Source organism: Sinocyclocheilus rhinocerous, unplaced genomic scaffold, assembly GCF_001515625.1.
Source record: "Sinocyclocheilus rhinocerous isolate Xijiao unplaced genomic scaffold, SAMN03320098_v1.1 scaffold1215, whole genome shotgun sequence".
Classification (NCBI taxonomy): Eukaryota; Metazoa; Chordata; class Actinopteri; order Cypriniformes; family Cyprinidae; genus Sinocyclocheilus; species Sinocyclocheilus rhinocerous.
The window spans coordinates 101,259-124,310 of record NW_015628913.1 but is presented as its reverse complement, the minus strand read 5'-3'; the positions used below and the strand labels follow the sequence as shown (position 1 = coordinate 124,310).

Below are 23,052 nucleotides of genomic sequence, written 5' to 3'. Positions count from 1 at the left end.
TGTGTGTGTGTGTGTGTATGTGTGTGTGTGTGTATATATATATATATATATATATACATATATATATATACACACACACATACATACATACCATCATTTGCCTAGTCGTTTTATCTTTTTATTTGAAGCATCGGTTAGATTGCAAATAATATGATTTCATAAAATGGATTAAAATGATACAATCTGAAGATATAATTCAAATAAAAAACGAATTATAACTTGTTTTTGTAAAGAAAACGCACGTAAACACACCTACACAAGGCCAAACATATTTAAATGTGGCATATAAAAAATATGAAAAATTTCTAAAAATATAAAGGCTTGGGTAAATCTAAACTACGTGCTCATCTGGGCCAGCAAAATATCCTTATTTTCTAGTTCTTTTTTTCAGCCCTCAAAACGTCAGGTGCTTAAAGGTGCTCTGTATTTGTTTATTTATTTTTCCCCCAACAGCACCACCCACTGGTTTACTGAGGGCTTGAAACTGCTGCAGCTTCAAAAACTTTCCTCCCTGCCAATATCTTCAAAGAAGGAATTCAAACGTACAATGTAATTAAAAACAATATATATCATATACAAAAACAACCCAGATCACACACCTTACTTTATTTTAAAGATTTTCTTTTTAATATACAACATTGTATGTACACTATAATATTTTCATAAAAATGGACAAGTGGCACAACTTGACCTTCCTGTTTTTTGCAGCAAATAAAACATTAACACCAGTCTACAATTGTACATCTTTGTTGAAAAAGTGCTGTCCCACAAGGAGGCATGTAGTTTCTCCCATTTCCATGCCATATTCCTGTTATAAATGTCTTTTGGTAAAACCTGTAACCTGTTGAGCACAGAATGGAATTTTTGGTCCTAAAACCAAGGTTCTCCAGCAATTATGACCACAAAGAAACATCATATGATTGACTGTAAAAGTAGACAGTAACTTACAAAGAGTACAGGCATGGATTCAACTCGGCATTCAACTAGAGATGTCCTGTGAAACTGGGCAATGGGTCAAAAATTTTATTTGAGAGTTTAACAATGTTAATATGATGGCTTCTACTAGGGCTAGGGCTCAATTAAATAAACTAAAAATCAGACAGCCTGAACCAGACACCAGCTCTAATGTGTTGAACCAGGCCTAGATCAACCCTAAACATGTGATTTGGGCTCTCACATTCACACTAACAGTACTATAAAACACACTTGCACATACAGACATCAGAAACATACAGTACTAACACAACAACACACATACTGGACACACTCTTAGCTTGCGGGATTAATTTGCGGGTGCAGTCTGCTACAATAAATAAAACCATAAACAAACTCCAATTTGATCCTCCAACACGGTACTGCATTTGACACACTATGGTGTGTAACATTTAGATTTAACAACAACACAAAAAGCAGTTCTTGTTTGCAACACATAGCCGTTACATTACCTACAGGGGATACTAAACCTTTTAATCGAATATCTGATTTTAAATAGTAAGGACGGAGTTTATTCTTTCAGGGAATGTTTGCCTCTGGGCAGATCAAATTTCTAAATGACAGTCTTCTTATAATACAACACCAGAGGAGTGTATAAAAATAATAATCAATCTAATTTTAAAGGAATCTGCTATATGTTCATTTCTGTGGGTTGGTGGCCCTGAATTTATTATTCTACAGTCTCACTGGTTCTTGTATTTCATAACTGTGTCAAGTTGAGGAAATAATACCTGGGAGGAATATGTTTAGCAATTAAAGTTACATTTCTGTTTTTTTCCTCACACAAAGCTATTGTTTGATTTCAGAAGATTTGGAATATAGTGAATATTATGGTATTTTTTAATCTTGTAGGCTTTCACTGTACTGTATTGAAAAGAGCAGCACCAACATTTTTCAAAACATCTTTTGCACTCCACCTATGAAAGAGCATCATATGGGTTTGGAAATTTTCTTTTAACTTCTGCTTGAGAGACCAAACTGATATCTTGCATCACAGCTGTGCTGCAAAGTGCTTCAAAGTCCTTGTTGACAGCATTTCAGTTTGACAGGAAAAATAAATAAAAATGATTTTCAATCTGCGCCAAAAAAGGAGAACAAAGCAAACAGGAAAAATTATCATTGTCGTAAGAAAAACGTTTTGTAAGTAGTTTCTTATGTTGAATGAGCAGGGCTCAATATTGAAACTAAAACAATAAATATTTCTAATAAAAATACAAATGTTCATCTGCAGCACAGGCCTGGATGTGAATTGATTTGTGGGTGTTGTTCGTCTCCAAATAAGAGGTGACCACATATAAAAACACTCATTCATTCACGGGCCTGCCCTTACACACATATGGCACCAGCAATCTCCACTATATTCATTATTAACATATATATCTGTTAAAACCCTGAACACTCAAAGTCCCAACAAGTACCTAATTCACCTTTGTTCATTTTTTCTCTCCTCGTTGAAGCCTGGCATATGGTCTCTTTGCCATCGTAAAGTGCAGCAGTGCTTGGTTTATGTCCTGTGTTCCTGGCTCGATATACTTCTCCATCGCTCTGACACGGAGCTGTGATACCACCATGTGAAGAAGTGAATTTCACCATCATTTTCGGGAAAAGCTGGCATTGCATTAGTTGGATTCGTACAGCGTGGACACGAGCGGTTTCACCAGGCCCTCCTCGTAAACCTTCAGTATGGCCTCACACACAAACTTGAACTGGCTCTGAGAAGACAGAACAGAGGGGAAGTCATGGTGAATGGAAGACGTGTCAGTCTATCATGCAAGAGCAGCCAAATGTGATTGCAGTATGAGAAACTGGGATGAGAACATAATTCATAGTGTCTGTGAGTGAGAGAAAGAGCCGGGAGAACGCACATAAAACCACCATGGAACAAACCAAAAGACATTTTTGCATGTTAAGAAGCAGATAATAAGATGTGGACAGGAAGAAATTAAAGTAAAAAAAGATCAGGTCCATCCTTCAAAATCATTCACCAAGTGAAGCCAGAGAAGAAACAGCGGATCTCTCCTATACATGTTCAAAATAATAAAAACAAAAATGATGTACAAATGTTTTTGAAAGCAGTCTCTTATGCACATCAAGGCTGCAGTTATTTGATCAAAAAATAAAAGTCGCAAAAACAATAATATTGTTATACATTACAATTTAAAATATTTGATCACTTAAATGTATCCTTGCTGAATAAAAGTATTAATTTCTTTCAAAAACTATTTACTGACCACAAACATTTGAATGGTAGTAGATGACCAATAGAAAACGTGATGCCTTAGTAACACCCCTAATGAAAAGAACAGAGAGGGCATGTAGTGCACAAGTGTTTTCACTGAGCATCAGCCCTTTCTCCTTCCTGCTGTCTAATTAGTTAGGTCTCATGGTCAGCAGCCTCTGGGCAGACAGGCCTCATTAAAATACAACAGATCATGCTGGAATCACAGCTGCATGTAGCAGGGGCATCACAGCTTGCTGTAGCAGGGGGTCTTGTCTAGGCTGGGACTCCCAGAGCCTGAGACAATGGTCTCAGGCTCTGGGAGTCCCAGCCTAGACAAGACCCCCCTGCTACAGCAACTCTCTTTCTTCTATATATGTGGAGCTGCTGCATTTTACATGTGAGTGAAAATGTCACAAATAAATTTTTTGTTGTTTATTTAACATGTCATCATTAGCTGTGTAGTATTCCGCCTCTTCCTAACAACTGACGGCAGAAAGCCAAAAACAAACCCCCAATAGTTGACTGATGGAGGCAATGACAGGAAGAAAGAAGGTGGGCAGGACTTACAGGAGTCTGAATCATCATGGCCCTCTGATCCCGCATAGTTCTCACAATTTCTAATGGATACACCGGCTGGCCGCACTCCATCTGACACATTGCCGTCTCCATGGTGATGAGCACTCCCGTCCGACCAATCCCAGCGCTGGGATATGGAAGAGGGCGAAGGGGAGGGATAAAAAGGGGAAATGGTAAGCCAACACTTGATTACACTGTAATTCACTTTGGATAACTACATTTAGAAACTACTTTGTGATATAGACATATGAATGACCTGCAATGGACCACAACAGGCTCGTCCTTCCCAGCTCGTTTACTTCGGACCAGAGCAACGAAATCCAAGAAGTCCGTTGAGTCATCTGGTACACCATGATCAGGCCATGCCAGGTACTGGATTTGGGTCAATTCCCTGCTTTCCCCACTCTAGAAGTACACACAACAAAGCAACAAACACAAAATGACACTGTTATAATGGGATCATGACAAACGAAACGCTGCAAACAAGATCCTGGAGTTCAAAATTAACATTTGCCAAGTGCCCAACAATGAAAATAGTGTTATCATTTACTCACCCTTATGTCATTACAAAACTTTATTTTGTCTGTAGAACATAAAAGATATTTTGATGTTTTTTGTCCATACAATGGGTAGCAAAACTGCTTACCAACTTTCTTCAGAATATCCTTTTTTGTGTGTTCCACAGAACAAAAAAGTCATACAGAATGACATGAAGGTGAGTAAATGACAAATTTTTATTTTTAGGTGAACTATCAAAACATAAATTTGGTAACTTTATCAAGAACCGCAACATTGCATAGTTCAAGTCAAATTAAGAATATACTCACAGACTGCTCACATGCAAATCTGTAATACAACTCACCTCAATGTGAGTAAGAATCATATCCCTAACCAAGAAAGCAGAGTTTCCTTCCTCAGTCTGGCAGGAAACCTGAAAGCCGCCGTATGTAGCGCTACCTGAGGGGTTCGGCCAGTACTGATGGCACTTCACCTGTGGTAGAAAGGGATCGATTGACGTAAGCTCAAGAAGATTTAAGAAAAGATTGATTACAATTAATAGATCCTTTGTTAAAATAAAACCATCACAGTTACAATGTCAAAGATCAAGATATACATACACGTCCTCTCTCGACCTGAGTAGTGAGCATGACTACCAAAGAGGAGCCCTGCTCCCACGTCATCTGCCAGAAATCCGGGCACGTATTGGGCAGCGGCCCCTGGCAGGCGATATAGCGGTTTATGAGACTGGAGGCAGGAATTTCCATCTGCAAACATGACAAAACAACATTACGAGGGGCTATTAATCACAATCCATCATTCCTTGCGTGTTTGAGTTTGGTGGAGATAATAAAATAATTATGAGTCACTTACATTGATGTAATTTGCATTGATGTAGTCATCTGTGCCTTTCAAGATGACCCTAGTTGCATCATCTGACAAGAAAACAACAAACCGTTTCATGTTTTATCACTTCCACTGGTTGTTAATAAAAAGCAATGGCATGCAGCAATACTCACAAGGTGAGATGTCTCTGTAGCGGTTTTTGGAAAGATTCTGAGGTAATTTGGCACATGACATTGTCATTCCAGGCCTTTTCCGATACAGTTGCTTTAAAATAAAACGAAGTCAGTCAGTCTACAAAAATCCCAATGAATGAAAACTCATTAACAGACACACATCTTTTAAGTATTCAAACCTTCCTTTCAATATTCCTTCCTTCCTTTTTATTTAACTTTTATGAATTTCATACATGAATTTCCCTCACAAAACGGAGAAATCTGGTCGGATTGTGTCTGAATTATGATTTGTATACGGGACAATTCTCGCAGAACGCATTTTTGTGTTTAAAAATCTGAGACTTTAAGTAGTAAAATGTAAAAAAGTTCTAGAGACATAATTTTTCTTTTACCTTGATTTTTAGAATGTTGTGTCATGCATAAGATGCTGCAAAAGATGCCAGTGCAACAGTCAAACACATCCATCTATAGAAAATTAACGGAAAGGCAGTGGAATGCAAAAACGCATTCTGTGTGAATTGGCCCCTTACTCCTCAAATTCGTGCATTTCAATAATGGATCATTTCAAGGACATTCCACCTGGTGATTTGTGTGTAAATGCATGTATGCCCACATAAATTCACTATATGCAAATACAACATATATCAAATCTTATTTGACAGTAAATCTAACCAAAACTGAATACTTCATAGCAGGGAGGCATTTTCAACGCATAAATAATGTATATTTCTGCACTGTAGAACTAGTATCTTGCATTCTACGGTGGTTTGTTGACAAGTTTTATATAGGAACATGTCTCCTTGAGTCATATATTGCACATTTTGAACAACATATTCACAAACACAAGCCCTAGATGCACTAAAAGGAAGATATTAGGGCTGCCAGATGAAAGACAGGAAGTAATAGGAAGTTCTTTTGATATGACCACATCCTGAACAACCCTGATTGCTGTGGATTTCAGAGCATGCTGTAAATGAGCAATTTAGATAAACAATTAAATATGAACTTGAACCGCTCTTTTACCAAGGAGAACAAAAGACAAATGATCATGGTGCTCACTATTTGTAATCATTTATGGAGTAAAAACTTTTGATTTGTTCCAGAATCAGTTTGTTAACTCACATCAAACTGGGCCAGCATAGTAGCACTGTTGAGACCCTCCTTTAACTGCAGCATTGAGTCCCTCCAGGCATCCTGGTCCAGCTGTGATGGGTCTGTGGGAGATTTCTCTGGGATGTACTGAAAATCTGGCTCTGTCTCCAGTTTCTCCTCAACTACATCGTAGATAGCTACGCACGGAGAGTATAAATGTCTGATAAATCCACAGAACTGGAAATTTTACTCCAACGAGCCATAAAAAGTGAATAAATTAAATCAAATGCTACCTTTATTCTTAAGTTTGGAAATGTTAATTATAATGTGTGCATTTAAAGTGATTTTGGTCTTAATAAAATGATTATGTAATCAGCACATCCCAGCTAAAAAAGATTTTAGTGTAAATACCTAGATATCCCTAGTATTTACTTAATTTTAATGGTGTTCATTTGAACTTATATTGTAAAAATACACTACCATTCAAATGTTTTAAGAAATTAATACTTTTATTCAGCTAGGATAAATTGATGTGACAGTAAAGACTTTGATAAAGTCAACACTGATAATAATAAGAATTGTTTCCAAATTAGCATATTAGAATTATTTCTAAAGGATTATGTTACACCAGAGCAATAATTTTAATACAATTTCACAATATTACTGTTTTTATGTGTTTTTTTTTACAAAATAGTGCAGCATTGGTGAGCATCAGAGACTTCTTTCAAAAACATTTAAAAAGTCATACAACCCCAAATTTTGAATGGTATTGTAGTTATTTCTACATGACTTGAAGGCATCAAAGACTAGTGAATGAATCAGACCAGTACTCACCATTGGGTCGCACCAACAGGATGAGCTCCCCCGAGTGGCTCTCACAGCTGGCCTTGATGAACATGACCACCTGATCATGCGTGTGCTCTGCAATATCTCGACCGTTGATCAGCACAACCTGATCGCCCTCATTCAGCCGAGGCACACACAAATCAGCCTAGAGAGAAGACACACATAGAAGATGACGAAATTCAAAGTACTTGCCATTAGATGACAAATTAGGTTTCAATGCATTATTTTGAATATTCTTAAATCAATTAAGAAATATCAAGTAGGAAAATCCAACCCATATCCAATTTGAACGGAAAGCAGCATAAATCCTTCAATACAGGCATACAGGACAGTTCACTGCTAATCCTATAGGGGTCACTCTTTAATGAATCAGTTTTTATTGTCTTCAACTATAATCCCAGCTGCCCTATAAAAGGCAATACCACAGTATTTATGACAATAAACAGCCTATTAAACATACCGATGTTCCAGGCGCTACTCGAGACACGATAATGGGCATCTTCTGATCAGAGCCGCCCTAAAAAGGAGAGAGAGAGGTGATTTCATAAAGGCTATGTATGGAATCATTAAATCTTCAACAATCAGTCACAGAAAATGAGAGATGCAGAGCATTTTACCTTCACGTTAAACCCAAATCTCCCATTCTCATCCGGTTTCATCTTGATCAGGACAAGATTGTCATGAGGAATGACTCCGTTGGGCTAAACATGTGAGAAAAAAAAATTACAATAATGTCAACATTTGCATGTCAATTTCTCTGTTCTAATTTTAACCATTTAAAACAGCACATTTCAATGGTTTTAGCTAATCTGCATTGAATTTTGCATTTAAAGCAGTGTATGACTTGGCACCTTCATACATTTCTGACTGTCTGTTCAAACATGTTTCAAGTCATTGTTTAAGATCTTCCTAGTTTTATTTGCACACTGACATGTAAACCTTCAGAGATCAGGTGAAGCTACTTAAAGGGATAGTTCACCCAAAAATTTTTATTCTGTCATTATTTACTCATCCTCAAGTTGTTCCAAACCTGTATGAGTTTCTTTTTTTCTGCTTAACACAAAAGAAGATATTTTGAAGAATGTGGGTAACCAGTTTCTGGTCCCCATTGACTTCCATTGTATTTTTTTTTTCCATACTACGGAAGTCAAACAACTGTTTGGATACCCACTTTCTACAAAATATATTTTATGTTAAACAGAAGAAAGAAACTTAGAGGTTTGGAACAACTTACAGGTGAGTACGACAGAAAATGACAGAATTTTCATTTTTGAGTGAATTATCCTTTTAAGGCCATTATGCCCCCCCAAAATCTAAAACTCTTATCAATGGAAATTAAAGGGACAGTTCACCCAAAAATGAAAATTACCCCATGATTTACCCTCAAGGCATCCTAGGTAGGAAGCTCATATTGACCGTTTAACTGTTAACCTAAAGTAAGTACTTTGACCGATTAATACTATCAGTTAAACAGTTTGAAAGGTTTTAAAAGTATTTTTTCCCTTTTTTTTTTTAAGTTTGCTGCATTGTTAAAGAAAAAATATTCTATTCATATTTGTTAACTCACGGGGGCGTGTCGATACGTGCAACCACACGTGCCTACATATTTCGCTGCGCAATCACCTGCTCCACGTTCACTTAACTGAAGTAGTAAAGGCAACACAATGGAAAAAGGCAATCTTGGATAAATGATTATCAGAGAGTGAATCCGTGGGTGAATGTATTCAAATTCTGAATGGGTTATAGCCTAGAAAGCGCGCAAATAGCGCTCCCCCTTATAATCATTAAAAAGCTGTCACTCATCTCAGTTCTTCGCGATCTCACAAAGTTCCGGTATATTCAATGAAACTCTACACTACTGCACAATTAATCTCTTATTTACATAGTGTGTACATTTTGTTTGTTCTAATGAGAGGATTCGCGAGCGTGCACAACTCAGAAACACTGAGCAGAAGTCCAGTCTTATGAACGGTGAGTGGATTCTAACGTAAACACCTCTGATTGGCCATTGCGTTAATGTCGGTGATTGGCTACAAGAAACCTGTGTTTTCTGTCATGGAACAGGCTGCGCTCCAGACTATGCCCCCACAGCACGTCGACACGTTGATTTAAAAAAAATAAAAACTACACAAGTTGTGCACTGAGTTAGACCTGCTATTTATTTTTATGCCTGACGAAAACATGCGGTTCTTCAAAGTGCATCAAAGGTTTCCGTGTGTGTTTTCATTTTGTCATCTTAATTTGTTAATTATTTAAGTGGAAAATATTTTGGCCAATTTATTTTATTCTTTTTATTTATAGTATTTTATTCTGTTTTTCTTTGTTCTCAGAAGCGCAGCAGGTGCATGATAATTCAGATATGTGTGAATTCTGGTTCTGTTGTTGATCTGTTGTTCTGTATCCTGCTGTTTGCATATGTTAAAATAAATAAATAAATAATAAAAAAAATAATTATATATATATATATATATATATGTGTGTGTGTGTGTGTGTGTGTGTGTATTTTTAAAGGGTCACAGACACTCATCCATTCGATTATTTATTTAATACTAATTTAATATTGTAATCTTATCAGTTAATGCTTAATGTTCGGATAATGTGCGGCGGTTGTTTTTAGGGAAAAGCGGATGATGTAGGATGGAGCCGTGTGGGACACTTTTTATGATGGATGGATGCACTTTATTGGACTGTTGAAAAATAACACCCATTCACTGCCATTCTAAAGCTTGGAAATTCCAATTGGATTTATCTGAAAGAAGAAAGTCATATACACCTAGGATGACTTGAGGGTGAGTAAATCATGGGGTGATTTTCATTTTTGGGTAAACTATCCCTTTAAACAATTTCCAACAATTCACATTTTTGAACAGCTTCAGAAGACAACTTAGCTTTTTCACCCCTAATTTAAATGAAATGTAATCTTTTATGGTCATCCTTAATTTTTTATGTTTTTGTTATGTGAACATAAAAATATAAAAAATATTAACACACTAAGGCAGTGAAAATGATTTATGTGTAATAAACTGTATGCGCCAAACCACCAAGAGCTTTATTACTTTTTGAAAGTGCAACCACATCAGCGGTGTACCATAGAAGGGAGGGACGCAGGACTATTAATGCCAACTTTGGAGAGAGGAACAACAAAGTAGCACACAGACAATCTGGGTTGAGCGAGTCAGTTGATGTATTCTTACCGTGGCCTTGTCTGTTGCTATGGGGATATTGTACATTTGATTGATGTGGTTGTCCAAGTCCTGTTGGGAGTGGGACAGTATAAGCTGGCTCAGGTTCTTCCTGGACTGTTTGGGTGGGAGGGCAGGGGGCGGGCCTTCAACTCCTTCCGGAGACCTATTAAATTAAGGAAGAAATTTAAAAACATATATAAATGAAAGAGCAGCAAAACCATACTTCAAAACATCTCATTTTGTGTTTCACAGATAAAAAGAGAGTCAAACATGTTTGGATCGACATGAGCATAAGTAAATCGTGTCAATTTTCCATTCAGGGTGAAATATCCCTTTAATAAAAGGGCTCCAATACCATAATTTTCATCCAACACATGAATGACAGTTCAGCACAATTCAGCTCAATACATTTCATTCAGTTGAAAACATTATACTGTGACAACCCAGTGAACCACTGAATTATGTGACACACTGTGTTTTAGCTTTCACAACTGGACACACTTCCAATGAACACTACACCACGTAGGGTCACGAGTATCTGACTGTGTGTTTGTATATAGGGCGTAAGGGTGTGCGTTGGCTCCCACTGACCCCATTTGGCTTTTGTGTTCATTTCAAGTCGTGTTCTCACCCCAGCATGGTGTCAGAAAGTGACCGCTCTGACCCAAACTGAACACATCATGCCTATAACAGAGCTCCTGAGCAGGTCAAAGGTCACAGAGCAAGTGTCTGTTAATCTACGGATAGCAGGGACATACAACACGACCAATGTAGTCCGATTCTGAAACAAATGATTCTTATGAGCTGATTTTTTTTATGAATCGGTCAAAAAGACTCACAAACACTGCAAAACCAGAATTCTGCAAGTCCTTTCAGGTTCTGAGTTTGGGCACCAGGTGTTTATTTCTTTATTTAGATCTGTGACAGACACAAACAAGCATATGCTGTGTGTGTGTGTGTGTGTGTGTGTGTGTGTACGTACAAACACATGTATGTATGTTGGTCTATTCTTTAGGTGTGCAGGAAGATAGAGCAGAAGAGAAAGCATTATGAATCATAAGCTATGCATACATCTGTGTGTTAGGAAATAGGCATGCATACTCGGTTCCTCTAAATGATATATAATTAAACAAAGCAAATCAAAGCATGACAATGATGGCACATATAGTATACCGTTAATACCATAAACATCTCTGACACAGACCCTAAGATATGCCAAGTGTCTACTACTGTTTTTCTCTCACCTCTTCTGTTTATTTTACATTTCAATTTTCTGTGATTACTCATGCTCAAACTTTGTTATGAAGAAAATTGATTTCACACATTGTCCTAACACATATCTGATGATAAAATGGCTGCAATATAACAGAGTGAAAAATTTAAGGGGGTCTGAATACTTTCCGTACCCACTGTATCTGACACATTTGGAACCAGATGTTGGACTAATGAGATTTCACTGTGGGCAGGGCTACCCAGAGCAATTTACATGTATGCATTTAACAGATACTTTTATCCAAATCAAATTACAATAGAGAACATAAGCAATTCATCACACAGACAACAACATTTGTAGTATATGAATACAGGTAGCTCAGCAATGCCAAAGAATTAGAAACAAAGCAACTGACAATTACATATTGCAGCTGTGGCTGGTTAGGACATGGTGTTATGCTATTTTGCATTTTTAGAAACTTTAGACATTTTAAACACACAGAAACATTTGTATGAATGAATAAACTGCAAGCATTATAAAAATGTAGAAATTTAACTGGCAGCAGTAAATACCTTCTAAAATAATGTATTCTATAATCACGTCACATTCTAACACCAGACTTTCTAAAAATGCACACAAATGAACCACCAAACTCTTAATAAAAATCTTAAACCACATTCACCCAAAAATGAAAATTCAGTTATCATTTACTCACCCTCATGTTGTTCCAAACCTGTATGACTTTTTGTTCTGTCTAACAGACAAGAAGATATTTTAAAGAATGTTGACAACCAAACCGTTTCGTTTATATGGAAAAAAATACAATGAAAGTCAAAGGGAACTGAAACTGGCTGGTTATCAACATTCTTATTTTTTTGTGTTCTGCAGAAGAAAGAAATGCATAGGGGTTTGGAATGACATCAGAGTGAGTAAATAATGACTGAATTTCCATTTTTAAGTGAACTATCCATTTAAACTATTTTGTGACTGACACTGCAGGTGTTGTCAAATTACTCTGACCAGTTACATCCGACTTATTTTAAGCAATCTATTAATGATAAGTTGTTGTTGTTTTTTGCCACACACCCATTATCAGACAGGTTATGTGGTGACACCACCCACTGTAAACAGGTAATTTCTACAACAGCGTAAAGACTGAAACCAGGGTTTCTACAGACATGAACAAGTTAAATTTAAGACTTTTTAAGACTTTTTAATACCACCTTATATGAAATTTAAGACCTAAACCTGTAATGGAAACACACATTATATTACATACATATAATCAGACAGGTTATGTGGTGACACCACCCACTGTAAACAGGTAATTTCTACAACAGCGTAAAGACTGAAACCAGGGTTTCTACAGACATGAACAAGTTAAATTTAAGACTTTTTAAGACTTTTTAATACCACCTTATATGAAATTTAAGACCTAAACCTGTAATGGAAACACACATTATATTACATACATATATGTAATATTTAATGTGTTTAACGTAAAAAGAAAACAAAATATCACTGTAATAAATTATATTTAAGATATATAGTGAACTTTTCATATCAGAAGACAATATTCCATGCAAAATATCCCCAACAAAAGCACCGCATTACCAAGATTTTTGGTGGTGCAAACAATTTATTCTGAAGCAATATTTTCATCAGTGTTCTATCAGATTTTACATACTTAAATCTGCATATTTTTATTTGCCTTTACAAAGGCATATTTTTACAAATGCATAAATAATGTTTTGATATATTAAACATAAAACGTTGAATCCTGATATTTGAAATTATTTAAATAATAAAAAGGTACTTTAAATGTGAAATTAAAACCGCCAGTAGGTGGCAGCAAGTCACTGTTAATAAGTGAGTCATTGCGATTGAACCGGATTATTTAAATGTTTGATTCATTCAGGAACGAAACAACAAACAGCGCTGTGGCTTTGTTTGAAATTATTTTTGTTGTCGAAATAGTGCAAAAACAGGCAATATGGTGTCTAAAACGTAAGTCTCTTAATTAACTTCTTGTTTATTGAACTGTTGTAAAAAAAATCTATATCACATTTGTAATCATAGTAATTTTTGGAGAAAAAACGGACTCTTCATGTGAAATTGATTAACTATATGAAGTGGTATAAATATATACATTTTCTGCCCCCGTCTTGAATTTGTGATCATTCTCAATGTATTTTAATAGACTTAATCATGCCGTGAAAGAGCACACTGTAAATGCGCACACGCACTAGACTTCACGTAATGCGTACACTCTGTACGTTAGGTGTTTTGAATGTTTTTTTTGCGTCGTGAGAATATTCAGCAAAATAGCTCACTTGTCGTTGTATGTTACTTAACTATATAATTTTATGAATAAACTAAACATTTTGAATTTTTACCTCAGTGTGTTTCGATGCTTTGCTGGATATTTATTTATTGATTTATTTGTCACTTATGTCAGGCTATTTGTCCGGTCGGGCAAGTAAAAAAAAAAAAAAAACATTTGAAACTAGCTAGAAGGATGATCAGCTGTAGCTCGACCTATATTATTATTATTGTTATTATTGAGAACATTAAGAAGGTAGTAGAAGTAGTAGAAGGTTCACCTGTATTCTGCTACTGCGATTCTCTCTGATGATGCAGTAACTTACCGCGGGGGAGAAAAAAAAAAAACTTCAATCTGTCCAATGATTGTAAACAGTCATTTGGTCCGTCAGACTTAAGATATTTTAGCGGTAATGTGACCAAAAATATTTAAGACCCATCGAATCTGAATTTAAGACATTTTAAGACTTTTTAAGGCCTTTTATTAGGAAAACGTTATTTAAGACTTTTTAAGGACACCATGTGAAACAAAGGAAAGGGGGATGAGCTGTTATATATCATTAAACCAGCTCTGCAAACAAAGTCAAAACAACCACACGCCATACAAACAGCCTATCTGCCACTGGCAATGTCATTAGGCTTAAGTATACTGCAGACCTATTCAAGACGATCACAAAGAGCTTGACATGTTTAACATGCAACTGTTAAAATCCAAAGCTCTCTGCCCAACGCTATGAGAGTGGTAAACATGTTTCACAGCTGCGCAGTGTACGTTTAGTTTCCATTCGGGGCCATTTAAGGGCGCAGACAGAGGGTGGTAACTGTGATTGGAAGGCTGAGACAAAATAAACAGCCAATAAAACATGGTTTTGGTGCAGTAAAATCACTTTTAAAAAAACCCATTTGAGGAACAGACTTGAGCTTCTGTTTTTTACACTAAATTATGTGGCTTCTGCAAATAGTGTTTTATAATAACTGAAATGATTTACTGTTTCAATAAGTTAGAGTGGCACTGCAGTATGAATAAGCAAACAGTCAAGAATTGAAATGCATTATAAAGTGCATTAATAAAAAATAAAAAAAGTATACCAAACGTCTGCTAAAAAGAGTTGGTTTCCTGGGTTATTCTATTTTTAAAGACACTTTTTGGGATTTAAGAAACTGAAAGTTGAAAATGTCACTGAAATTACTTTGGATAAAAATATCAATATTTCATACATCTGACTATGACATCTGGACAGTCTTTTCCTTAAAAGGCATAATCCACATGTTGCTATGTGGATGCTGGGGTATTGTGGGTGTTTTTTTAAAGAAGTTTGAACACAGAAGCAACCTTAGGAAGCACTATCAATAATAATAAAGCATTACTGAAACTAATTCTTGAGGATGGACTTTTTTGCTATTGAAGAAAAGGAAGTACTTACGGTGTAGACTCCAGGCTGATGCTATTAGCTTGTGTAGAGGAAGCTGATTTGTGATTGGAGAAAAGAGGAAGGCTGGGGGAGGCATGGATGACATTTTCCACCAGGTGACCCATGGAAGAGGGCCGTAGCCGAGGACCCTCTTGCACAAATAAGGAGTTCCTAATGTATAAAGAATATGTATAGTTGCTGTAATCCTTTTCACCAATATGTTTATGAATAAGTACAAATCCTTTGGCTGGAGGGATACTAGGTGTTCTTAGCTATTAAAGCAAATAAGTTTTGCACAGTAACATACAAAGTTACTGTAAAGAGGACAATGTATTAGGCATGTCTCAATTATTGATTACTTGCCTGATCATGGTTATTTGATCTCATCAAAATTATTTGAGATAACAGTGATAACTATGCAGTTTAAATATCACTCACATTTTCCCATTCAAATGAGGATGAAAAAAAAGTAAGAGTTTAAGTCATAAGGGAGTAAAGAATATAGAATAATAAAAAAAAACATTTAAGGCATTATATTATATTATATTATATTATATTATATTATATTATATTATATCCTTTAGGATTAAATCGTGCCAATTTATCTTCAGTACAAAAGTGATGATTGTGACTGGCCGTTATACATTATAGTACATTATGGTATGATGTAACGCATCAAACTAGGTGTTAACACTAACACTAACCCTACTTATTCATTTTACAATCCAGTCTCTCTCTTCCTGAAAACTCCCTCTGTTTACTAGTAATGCGGAAGTCTGTTTCTGAATCTTTGACACAGAGAGTGACTCCCTGACTTCCTGGATGGTAAAACTCACAAAACCTGTCAAGAATGTGTCTAGGTCATACTTCTCCCCTAAATAAAAGGGAGGAAGAGGAAGAAGAAGAAGAAGAAGAAGAAGAAGAAATTATAGTATATTTTGCTTTTGGAAATTAAGCCTTTTTAGTACCATTAAAAATTTGCATGTAATATTCTCATTACTGTAATGCAAGAAAAATGCATTAATTGTAGCACCTTTCTGCTGATTTAAATGACAAAAAAACTGTATTACAGTATTTTTAAAAACAATACTATATTATAGTACAGTACAGTACAGTAGTATTATAGTAGAAATCTAATGACAATCATTACTAGTAACAATGGGGGAGAAAGAAAGGAACAAAGAAACATTACACTAATTAAAATTTGGGCAAAAAAATTGCTTAATTGTTGTGAAAATATGAAAATGCCAAAAAAACAAAACAAAAAAACCTTAATTTTTACTTCATTTTCTTTTTGCAAAATATAGTTTCTTATTCTTTCTCTTTGCATTTTTGAGTGAAACATGACAGACATATAATCATGAAATTCACTTACATACAGCTTACACGTGTCTTTTTCCCCATCACCCCCAAGCACCCTACCGGGTCTTTGCTCATTAGATTGGGTGTTTCACTAAAACAGAGATGAACTCACTGGTTGGGCGTCCCAGGGGGTGAGCGGGTAGGCAGGCTACGGGTCTCCAGCCTCTCTTCAGACAGTGAGTTCCTGCTCACTGATTCCCAGTCTGTCACACCCATCAACTTTCTGCCCAGGGGTTTGCTGGGAGATCTAAAAGAGGAAACCCATTCTGTTAATCTCCACAATACCCTAGTAGAGCCAAAGGCTACGGTCACTTCTAAGCGTTAACTGTCTAATGGTTTAACACCAAGTTATTATTCCACTGAGCAACCGTGCTCATATCCAGTGGACACCATAAGTGTGTTAAAATACATCTCTTTTGTTCTTCTGAAACTTGATAATTAAGTCAGATAATATTTCACCAACTGATCCTTTAAAATGTAAAGTTTTAATACTGATTTCACCATTATAAGAAATCAGTTTCATTTTGAAACAGAAATCTGAGTTTATCATTTTACCTTTATGTTCTTCAAACTATTTTTTACAATGTTTTATTTATATTTTAAATGTTTAATTGCAGGAGTTCAGTACATGTTGACACAGTAACCTCTAGTGAGAAATCTCTTTCCACTGTATGGCAAGAGTCCTGTCATATTTTTTCTGTTATAAGAAAAATAAGTCATTGTCAAAGATTTTGTCCAAGTAATGGATTTCATTGAAAAATGTCCAATATGATTGGATTGTTTATTTTTTTAAGAAATTTGTTTATTCATCAAGGATGCATTGAATTGATCAAAAGTGACAGTAAAGACATGCATGTATATTTTTATGTAACAATTGCATATGCATATCCATGTAACAATTTCTATTTCAAATAAATGCTGTTCTTTTGAACTTCCTATTCATCAAAGAATCCTGAAGACAATGGTTCCACAAAAATACTAAGCGGTATGACTGTTTTCAACATTCATAAGATTCCTGAGCAGCAAAGCAGCATATTAGAATGATTTCTGAAGGATCATGTGACACTGAAGACTGGAGTAATGATGCTGAAAATTCAGCTTTTCACAGGAATAAATTACATTTTAAAGTATTTTAAAATAGAAAACAGTTTTCTTATAATAATAATATTTCACAGTATTACTGCTATTACTTCTTACAGCCTTTGTGAGCATAAGAGATTTCTTTAAAAAAAAAAAAAATAATTGAAATCAAAATTTCTGGATGGTAGTATAGCATTATAATTGCCTGATTTGAACTAAAAAAAATTCCTTGGATTACACTGTTTTCAGAAGTGATTTAATATACATTACTAAAACGTAAGCTTGACAAACAGTTTTGAATAGTTCTAGTAGATAGGAGCTGTACTTTATGATGTCATACGGCTCGTTCACTGAATCGCTGGCCGTCTCAGTGATCAGCCGTAAAACAGTGATTCTGTCCAAATTCCCTTACATATTATTGGTGGAGTTCCCTTTAAAATCTTAAATGATTCCCTTTGAGCTAAATTGACCTGTTTCCCTTACAATGACTAGAAATATCTACCTGTGGGTGTTACTAAAACGGTGACCACCGAGTCAACTGACTTGCTTGAAAAGGACTTTGATCTCAACATGACTCTTAAAGCTTCATGTAAAGATTCTGCGAATGTTCACCTCCTGATCCAAGTTACTCCTCCTCACCAGCTGGTAGTTTATTTTTTAAGAAAGTTCACAAATTAATATGCTAATGATCATTAACTGAAGAATCGTATCATAACCAGTCACCAACACAAAATCCCTGAAGTACAAGCAAACATTACCTTGCAAACACTCTGTCCTTGATTCCCTTCTCCTTGCCATACTGAACAGATTGTGCTTCCGTCCTCCCACTGTGAAGAGATGTGTAATGTTTGTCAGGATTCAAACCATATTTCTCAATTTCACAACATATAATGTGACATTCAAAGCTCTTAGTGCTCAAAGCTACAGAGTTCAAATATGTTTTATATACTATAGTGACTACCAATAAATGCTTATAAATCTAGAAAGCATCGCAAGATTAATTATTCATCACCTCCTCTTCCTAGTTCCATATATCTAAAATTGGCTAAAAGAGCATCATAAATTTTTCAAAAGTTTATCCCCAGGATTTACTAGAGTATTTGTTAGTGTCGACTAAGGTCAAGCATTTTGATGACTGTGGCCTCCCTCAGCACATAAGCGACTATTGCAGATGACAAGACTGAACTAAAATTCTATGAAGTTATGCTCAGAAAAATAAAATGTAAATGCAACACAAAATTAACATTTTGGAAATTGTAAAAACAACTTTTACACTGTTCTGCATAACAAGCGGTCAACACAAGAATAATCTGCTGACTTAGTTTCCAAAATAATTATATATTTTTTTTCCATTGCAAATTTTATTTGTAAATTAACTTAACATGTATTTAAAAAATTAGTTTTTAATATTAAATTTAAACATTAAAAAATACGTTTAAAAAATTATACCAATTTTAAAATACATAATGTAGTATGCATAGGGAAATGAAAAAGTTGGTAGGGCTGTATGAACTAATAGCCTGACTGGGCAAGTAGACAAAAAAAAAAAAAAAACTTTACTGATGGCAATTTAGAACAACAAGCTGCACATCTTCAAACTACTGTACATGCACCACATTTGGGCCCATTTAAAAAAGGATGTGTCTGTAGGAACACTGGAGGACCGTCTTACCAGTATCGGAACCTGGAGCCCAAACTGAAATAGTGTGCAAAGAAGTTCTTCTGCAGAGCAACGGGCCGATCTAGCCGAAAGAAGGTGTGGTTTTCAACACAGGCCTTCCAGAGGTTCTTACAGGCCCTGTAGTTTACCATGTTGAAACCGAGCAATGTATCTCTCGTCTCATGCTGTAGGCAAAAAGGAAGAAAGGATCTTAAGGCTATTAAATCAAGCATTCTGCACGCTTAACATAAAAACACAGGAGATGCTGGAGACATTTACATTCCCTGCTCTGAATGTTATGCCGTCGCAAACATGGACCTCCATTTGAAACCTGGCCAAAGTACCCAGAAAGCTCTGCTCTAGAGAGACCTATTAGGACTGACACTCCAATCTGCGAGACTCCATTGGTCACTGGGGACTCCAGAGGGGGGTAAATGCACTTCCCAGACTGTTTTTGGTTCTGCGACCAAGGTCCAAGGAAATCGTACCCACTCAGCCAAGCTGTCCCATCTGGGCATCAATTATGGACCATGACATCGAGTTCTGCTTTTAGTACAACTGCTTCTGAAAGGCCCCTGTGCATTATTCACACCGCCGGGGTGTTTTGAGGTCTCCAGCAGAGGGTCTGTGGCGCTGTGGAGACCCGGTTTAGGCACACAGGTTCTCGTCGTGTCTCAGCAATCAGCGCGACTCTAATGTCAGGTCTCATCCCGCTCCCCCACATGCAAAATGCATCGTCTACTCTCCATAATTAATAAGCTGTAAAGAGTGTCTATCTCTCTCCACATCATCACTGACAGCAGGGCGGTAATTACAGAGGGATTTCAAATAAACAAAGATCAGTGGTGCTATGGGAGCCAATATGCTCTTTAATTTGATATTGCCTGAGGAAGATGGTTTATTAATAGAGGTTACTGCTCCCTGCAGTTTGTAAATGGGAGTGATAATGTCTGTTGGGGTCAATTTATGATTTTACACATTGTAATCAGTAAGATGGAAACAATATGGATGCACACATATACACACATATGTGCTGCCACACATCACAAAAAAATCATATAATGTATACAGTTTTAATATTATAATTTTAATACATTAATATTTATTTAATAATTTAACTATGTGTGAACCCATATCAGTTCAGCTCAGTTCGATTTTATTTATATAGCACATTTAAAAAGAACCATGGTTGACCAAAGTGCTTAACAATGTCCGGAAAAACACACACACAAACAAGACAAATGCAGTTAAAAATAAATAAATAAATAAATAAATATCACAATGTCTCAGCTCAGCTCGAAATAAAAGCCAAGGAATACAGGTGTCTTAAGTAATTACTTAAAAATTCCAACAGTCTGAGCAGTTCTTATGTGTACAGGTAAACTATCCCACAAATTAGGTGCCACCACTGAAAAAGCTTGGTCACCTTTATATTATAACTGAATATCATGCCCTACATTTTCAATCACAGCATAATTATGATATTGTGACACATTGTGAATTGTGACATTTGTTTTGCAATATGCATCATATTGTGAGGTAGCTGGCAATGCCTTTGCAAACAATGTTTGCTATTTTTCTCAGTAATACATTACATGGCCAAAGTTAAATGTGTTCTGGATGCTGTTTTATGTTGCCTTGCCTTACTGATGACAGTATGAAAAAAAAAAGTGTACCACTTACCGCCTCTTTTCTCAGCTGGATGAAAAACTGTTTGCATTTAAAAGATATTTTTACAATCTTCAACCTAAAATAGAAGAAAAAAAAATGTTGGCATTTTCAAGGGCAGCAACAAACACATATTCTGAGCTGTTAAAATTCACTAACCCATTTCACGGCCCTTTGTGTGTCTCTAAGCCTCACTCCTATTAAAATATGACTCATACTGAAGCTAAATATATTCTACACAACACACACACACACACTCAAATGTCTGAATAAACACATGCTGGAGCAGCCTCAACCACCTTAGATACATTCTGTCACACAATCCCAGCACAACACACAACTCACAAACAGTCAATGACCCAGGCAGGTCAAACTGAACCTCAATTGTCTTTAAAGAACATCCTTCATTGGCTTCCACCTATTTTCTATTTTAGTCGGCATAGTATGATATATACGCTTTTTTTAACAGTCACTTGCATCTTTGAACTGCAGGGGTGATAAAATAATCAATAAGTGCAACCGTTTGCACTGAGAGGTTAGTTGACATCTATGGCAAACAGCCCCTGTTCTCTTCTGGGCTAAACATAGTTTGCCTGGAAAGCATCTGTGCGTGTATTTCAAAAGGGAGATGCTTGGACTACAGTTACAGAAGCAGATTGGCTTGTGTGCCAGAAAAACAGCCTGGTGGTGGAGGGGGAATAAAGCTTTGCCTGATGAAGATTTGGGTGCCGCTCTTTACATTTACATTGGATCATTTAGTATTCTGCACAATTTGAAATGAGTGCAAACAAAAATGCCTGAACATTTAGAACCCCCATGATGTATTTTAGCTTCATAAGAGTGGAATTTAGTTTGCTTACTTATAAAAAAAAAAAAAAAATAATAATAAATATATAAAAGCTGTTTAAATGCACAGATGGTAGTTAGTATTAGACCAATTTAGAGCAACTGGTAAAAATTGTTGATATAAATACATCTTCAAAAAAAAATCTGTTTAAATGCAAAACTTAAACCTTAAAAAAATAATTAACAGCAATATTAAAACCAATGTTCAGTAAATAAACATCAATAACAAAAAATTAGTAATAATAATAAAAAAAATCCTTCCACAAAGTAATGGAAGCTCTCACTTCCATATAAATCTCTGCAGCCACAACAAGCGATAGGACAGTTTGTTGGTTGCCTGGCTTTTATTTCCGATGCTTCATGCAGTGTAGCCCACTACAAAATCTGATTGGTCAAAAATTCTGCTTCACTTACCATGGAAAGTAGTTGATTCGTACCCTGTTCTTGTAAATGGCAATGCCAGCTGACATCAAGCCTATGAAAATCTCTGTGTTGCTTTGATCCTGAAAGCAAGAACAGAGGGAAAAAGAGAAATTATTAATGAGGATCATTTAGCATCTTCGAAACCGTGCTGTGTAATGAGTTAGTCTACCCAAAACAAAAAACTCTAAATGAAAGATTTGTCTTTTTTTCGTTCCAAGCCTAAATAACTTAAATGCTCAGCAAAATGTTAATACTGCTCTTTCCCATACAATGAAAGCACAGATGGTGATCATAGTCTTCTAAAGCCATACAGAAACGTTGATGTTTCATTGATTATATTTATATGTAGCACAGAGGCTTCTGTGCAGATACACAAAGCAGCAGCTCTGACTCACTTACCCTTGCATAGTGCAGTTCCACTCCATAAAGTTCCAACGTTCGTGCCGTGTCCAGGTAATTGAATTCAGACTGTGCTGGGGTAAGTCCACTGTGCCCAGGCCAGAAAAAAGGGGAGAATAAAGAGTCAAAAATGAAGACATGTGCTTCCGATTCACATCACAAGACAGTGTAGTAGAGCCAAGTGTGTGTACACAACCTTTGTGTAAATTGCATAAATTGGTATATATATATATATAT

General features: G+C 36.0%; 1 protein-coding gene across 4 annotated transcripts in view; it reads right to left on the bottom strand.

The window, feature by feature from the left end:
• Positions 1 to 658: 658 nt before the first annotated feature.
• The window catches only part of LOC107738498 (tyrosine-protein phosphatase non-receptor type 4-like), a 55,222-nt gene continuing 32,828 nt past the window's right edge, over positions 659 to 23,052 (bottom strand). For 2 of the 4 annotated variants that reach the window (XR_001639889.1, XR_001639890.1), the window contains exons 9-28: positions 22,816 to 22,903; positions 22,408 to 22,496; positions 21,163 to 21,226; positions 19,492 to 19,664; positions 18,578 to 18,646; positions 16,852 to 16,986; positions 15,390 to 15,548; positions 10,440 to 10,593; positions 7,863 to 7,946; positions 7,706 to 7,762; positions 7,234 to 7,390; positions 6,430 to 6,596; positions 5,308 to 5,398; positions 5,162 to 5,223; positions 4,909 to 5,055; positions 4,653 to 4,781; positions 4,047 to 4,195; positions 3,782 to 3,917; positions 2,421 to 2,705; positions 659 to 1,002 (exon numbers count right to left, since the gene is read on the bottom strand). Coding sequence is in view for 1 of the 4 variants with exons in the window: in XM_016550247.1 (XP_016405733.1) it covers positions 2,613 to 2,705; positions 3,782 to 3,917; positions 4,047 to 4,195; positions 4,653 to 4,781; positions 4,909 to 5,055; positions 5,162 to 5,223; positions 5,308 to 5,398; positions 6,430 to 6,596; positions 7,234 to 7,390; positions 7,706 to 7,762; positions 7,863 to 7,946; positions 10,440 to 10,593; positions 15,390 to 15,548; positions 16,852 to 16,986; positions 18,578 to 18,646; positions 19,492 to 19,664; positions 21,163 to 21,226; positions 22,408 to 22,496; positions 22,816 to 22,903 (2,203 nt within the window). In the remaining 3 variants the exon portion in view is untranslated. Of the gene's footprint in view, positions 1,003 to 2,129; positions 2,706 to 3,781; positions 3,918 to 4,046; positions 4,196 to 4,652; positions 4,782 to 4,908; positions 5,056 to 5,161; positions 5,224 to 5,307; positions 5,399 to 6,429; positions 6,597 to 7,233; positions 7,391 to 7,705; positions 7,763 to 7,862; positions 7,947 to 10,439; positions 10,594 to 15,389; positions 15,549 to 16,851; positions 16,987 to 18,577; positions 18,647 to 19,491; positions 19,665 to 21,162; positions 21,227 to 22,407; positions 22,497 to 22,815; positions 22,904 to 23,052 lie in introns of those variants that run through there. The other 2 variants (XR_001639891.1, XM_016550247.1) reach the window with 2 other exon arrangements.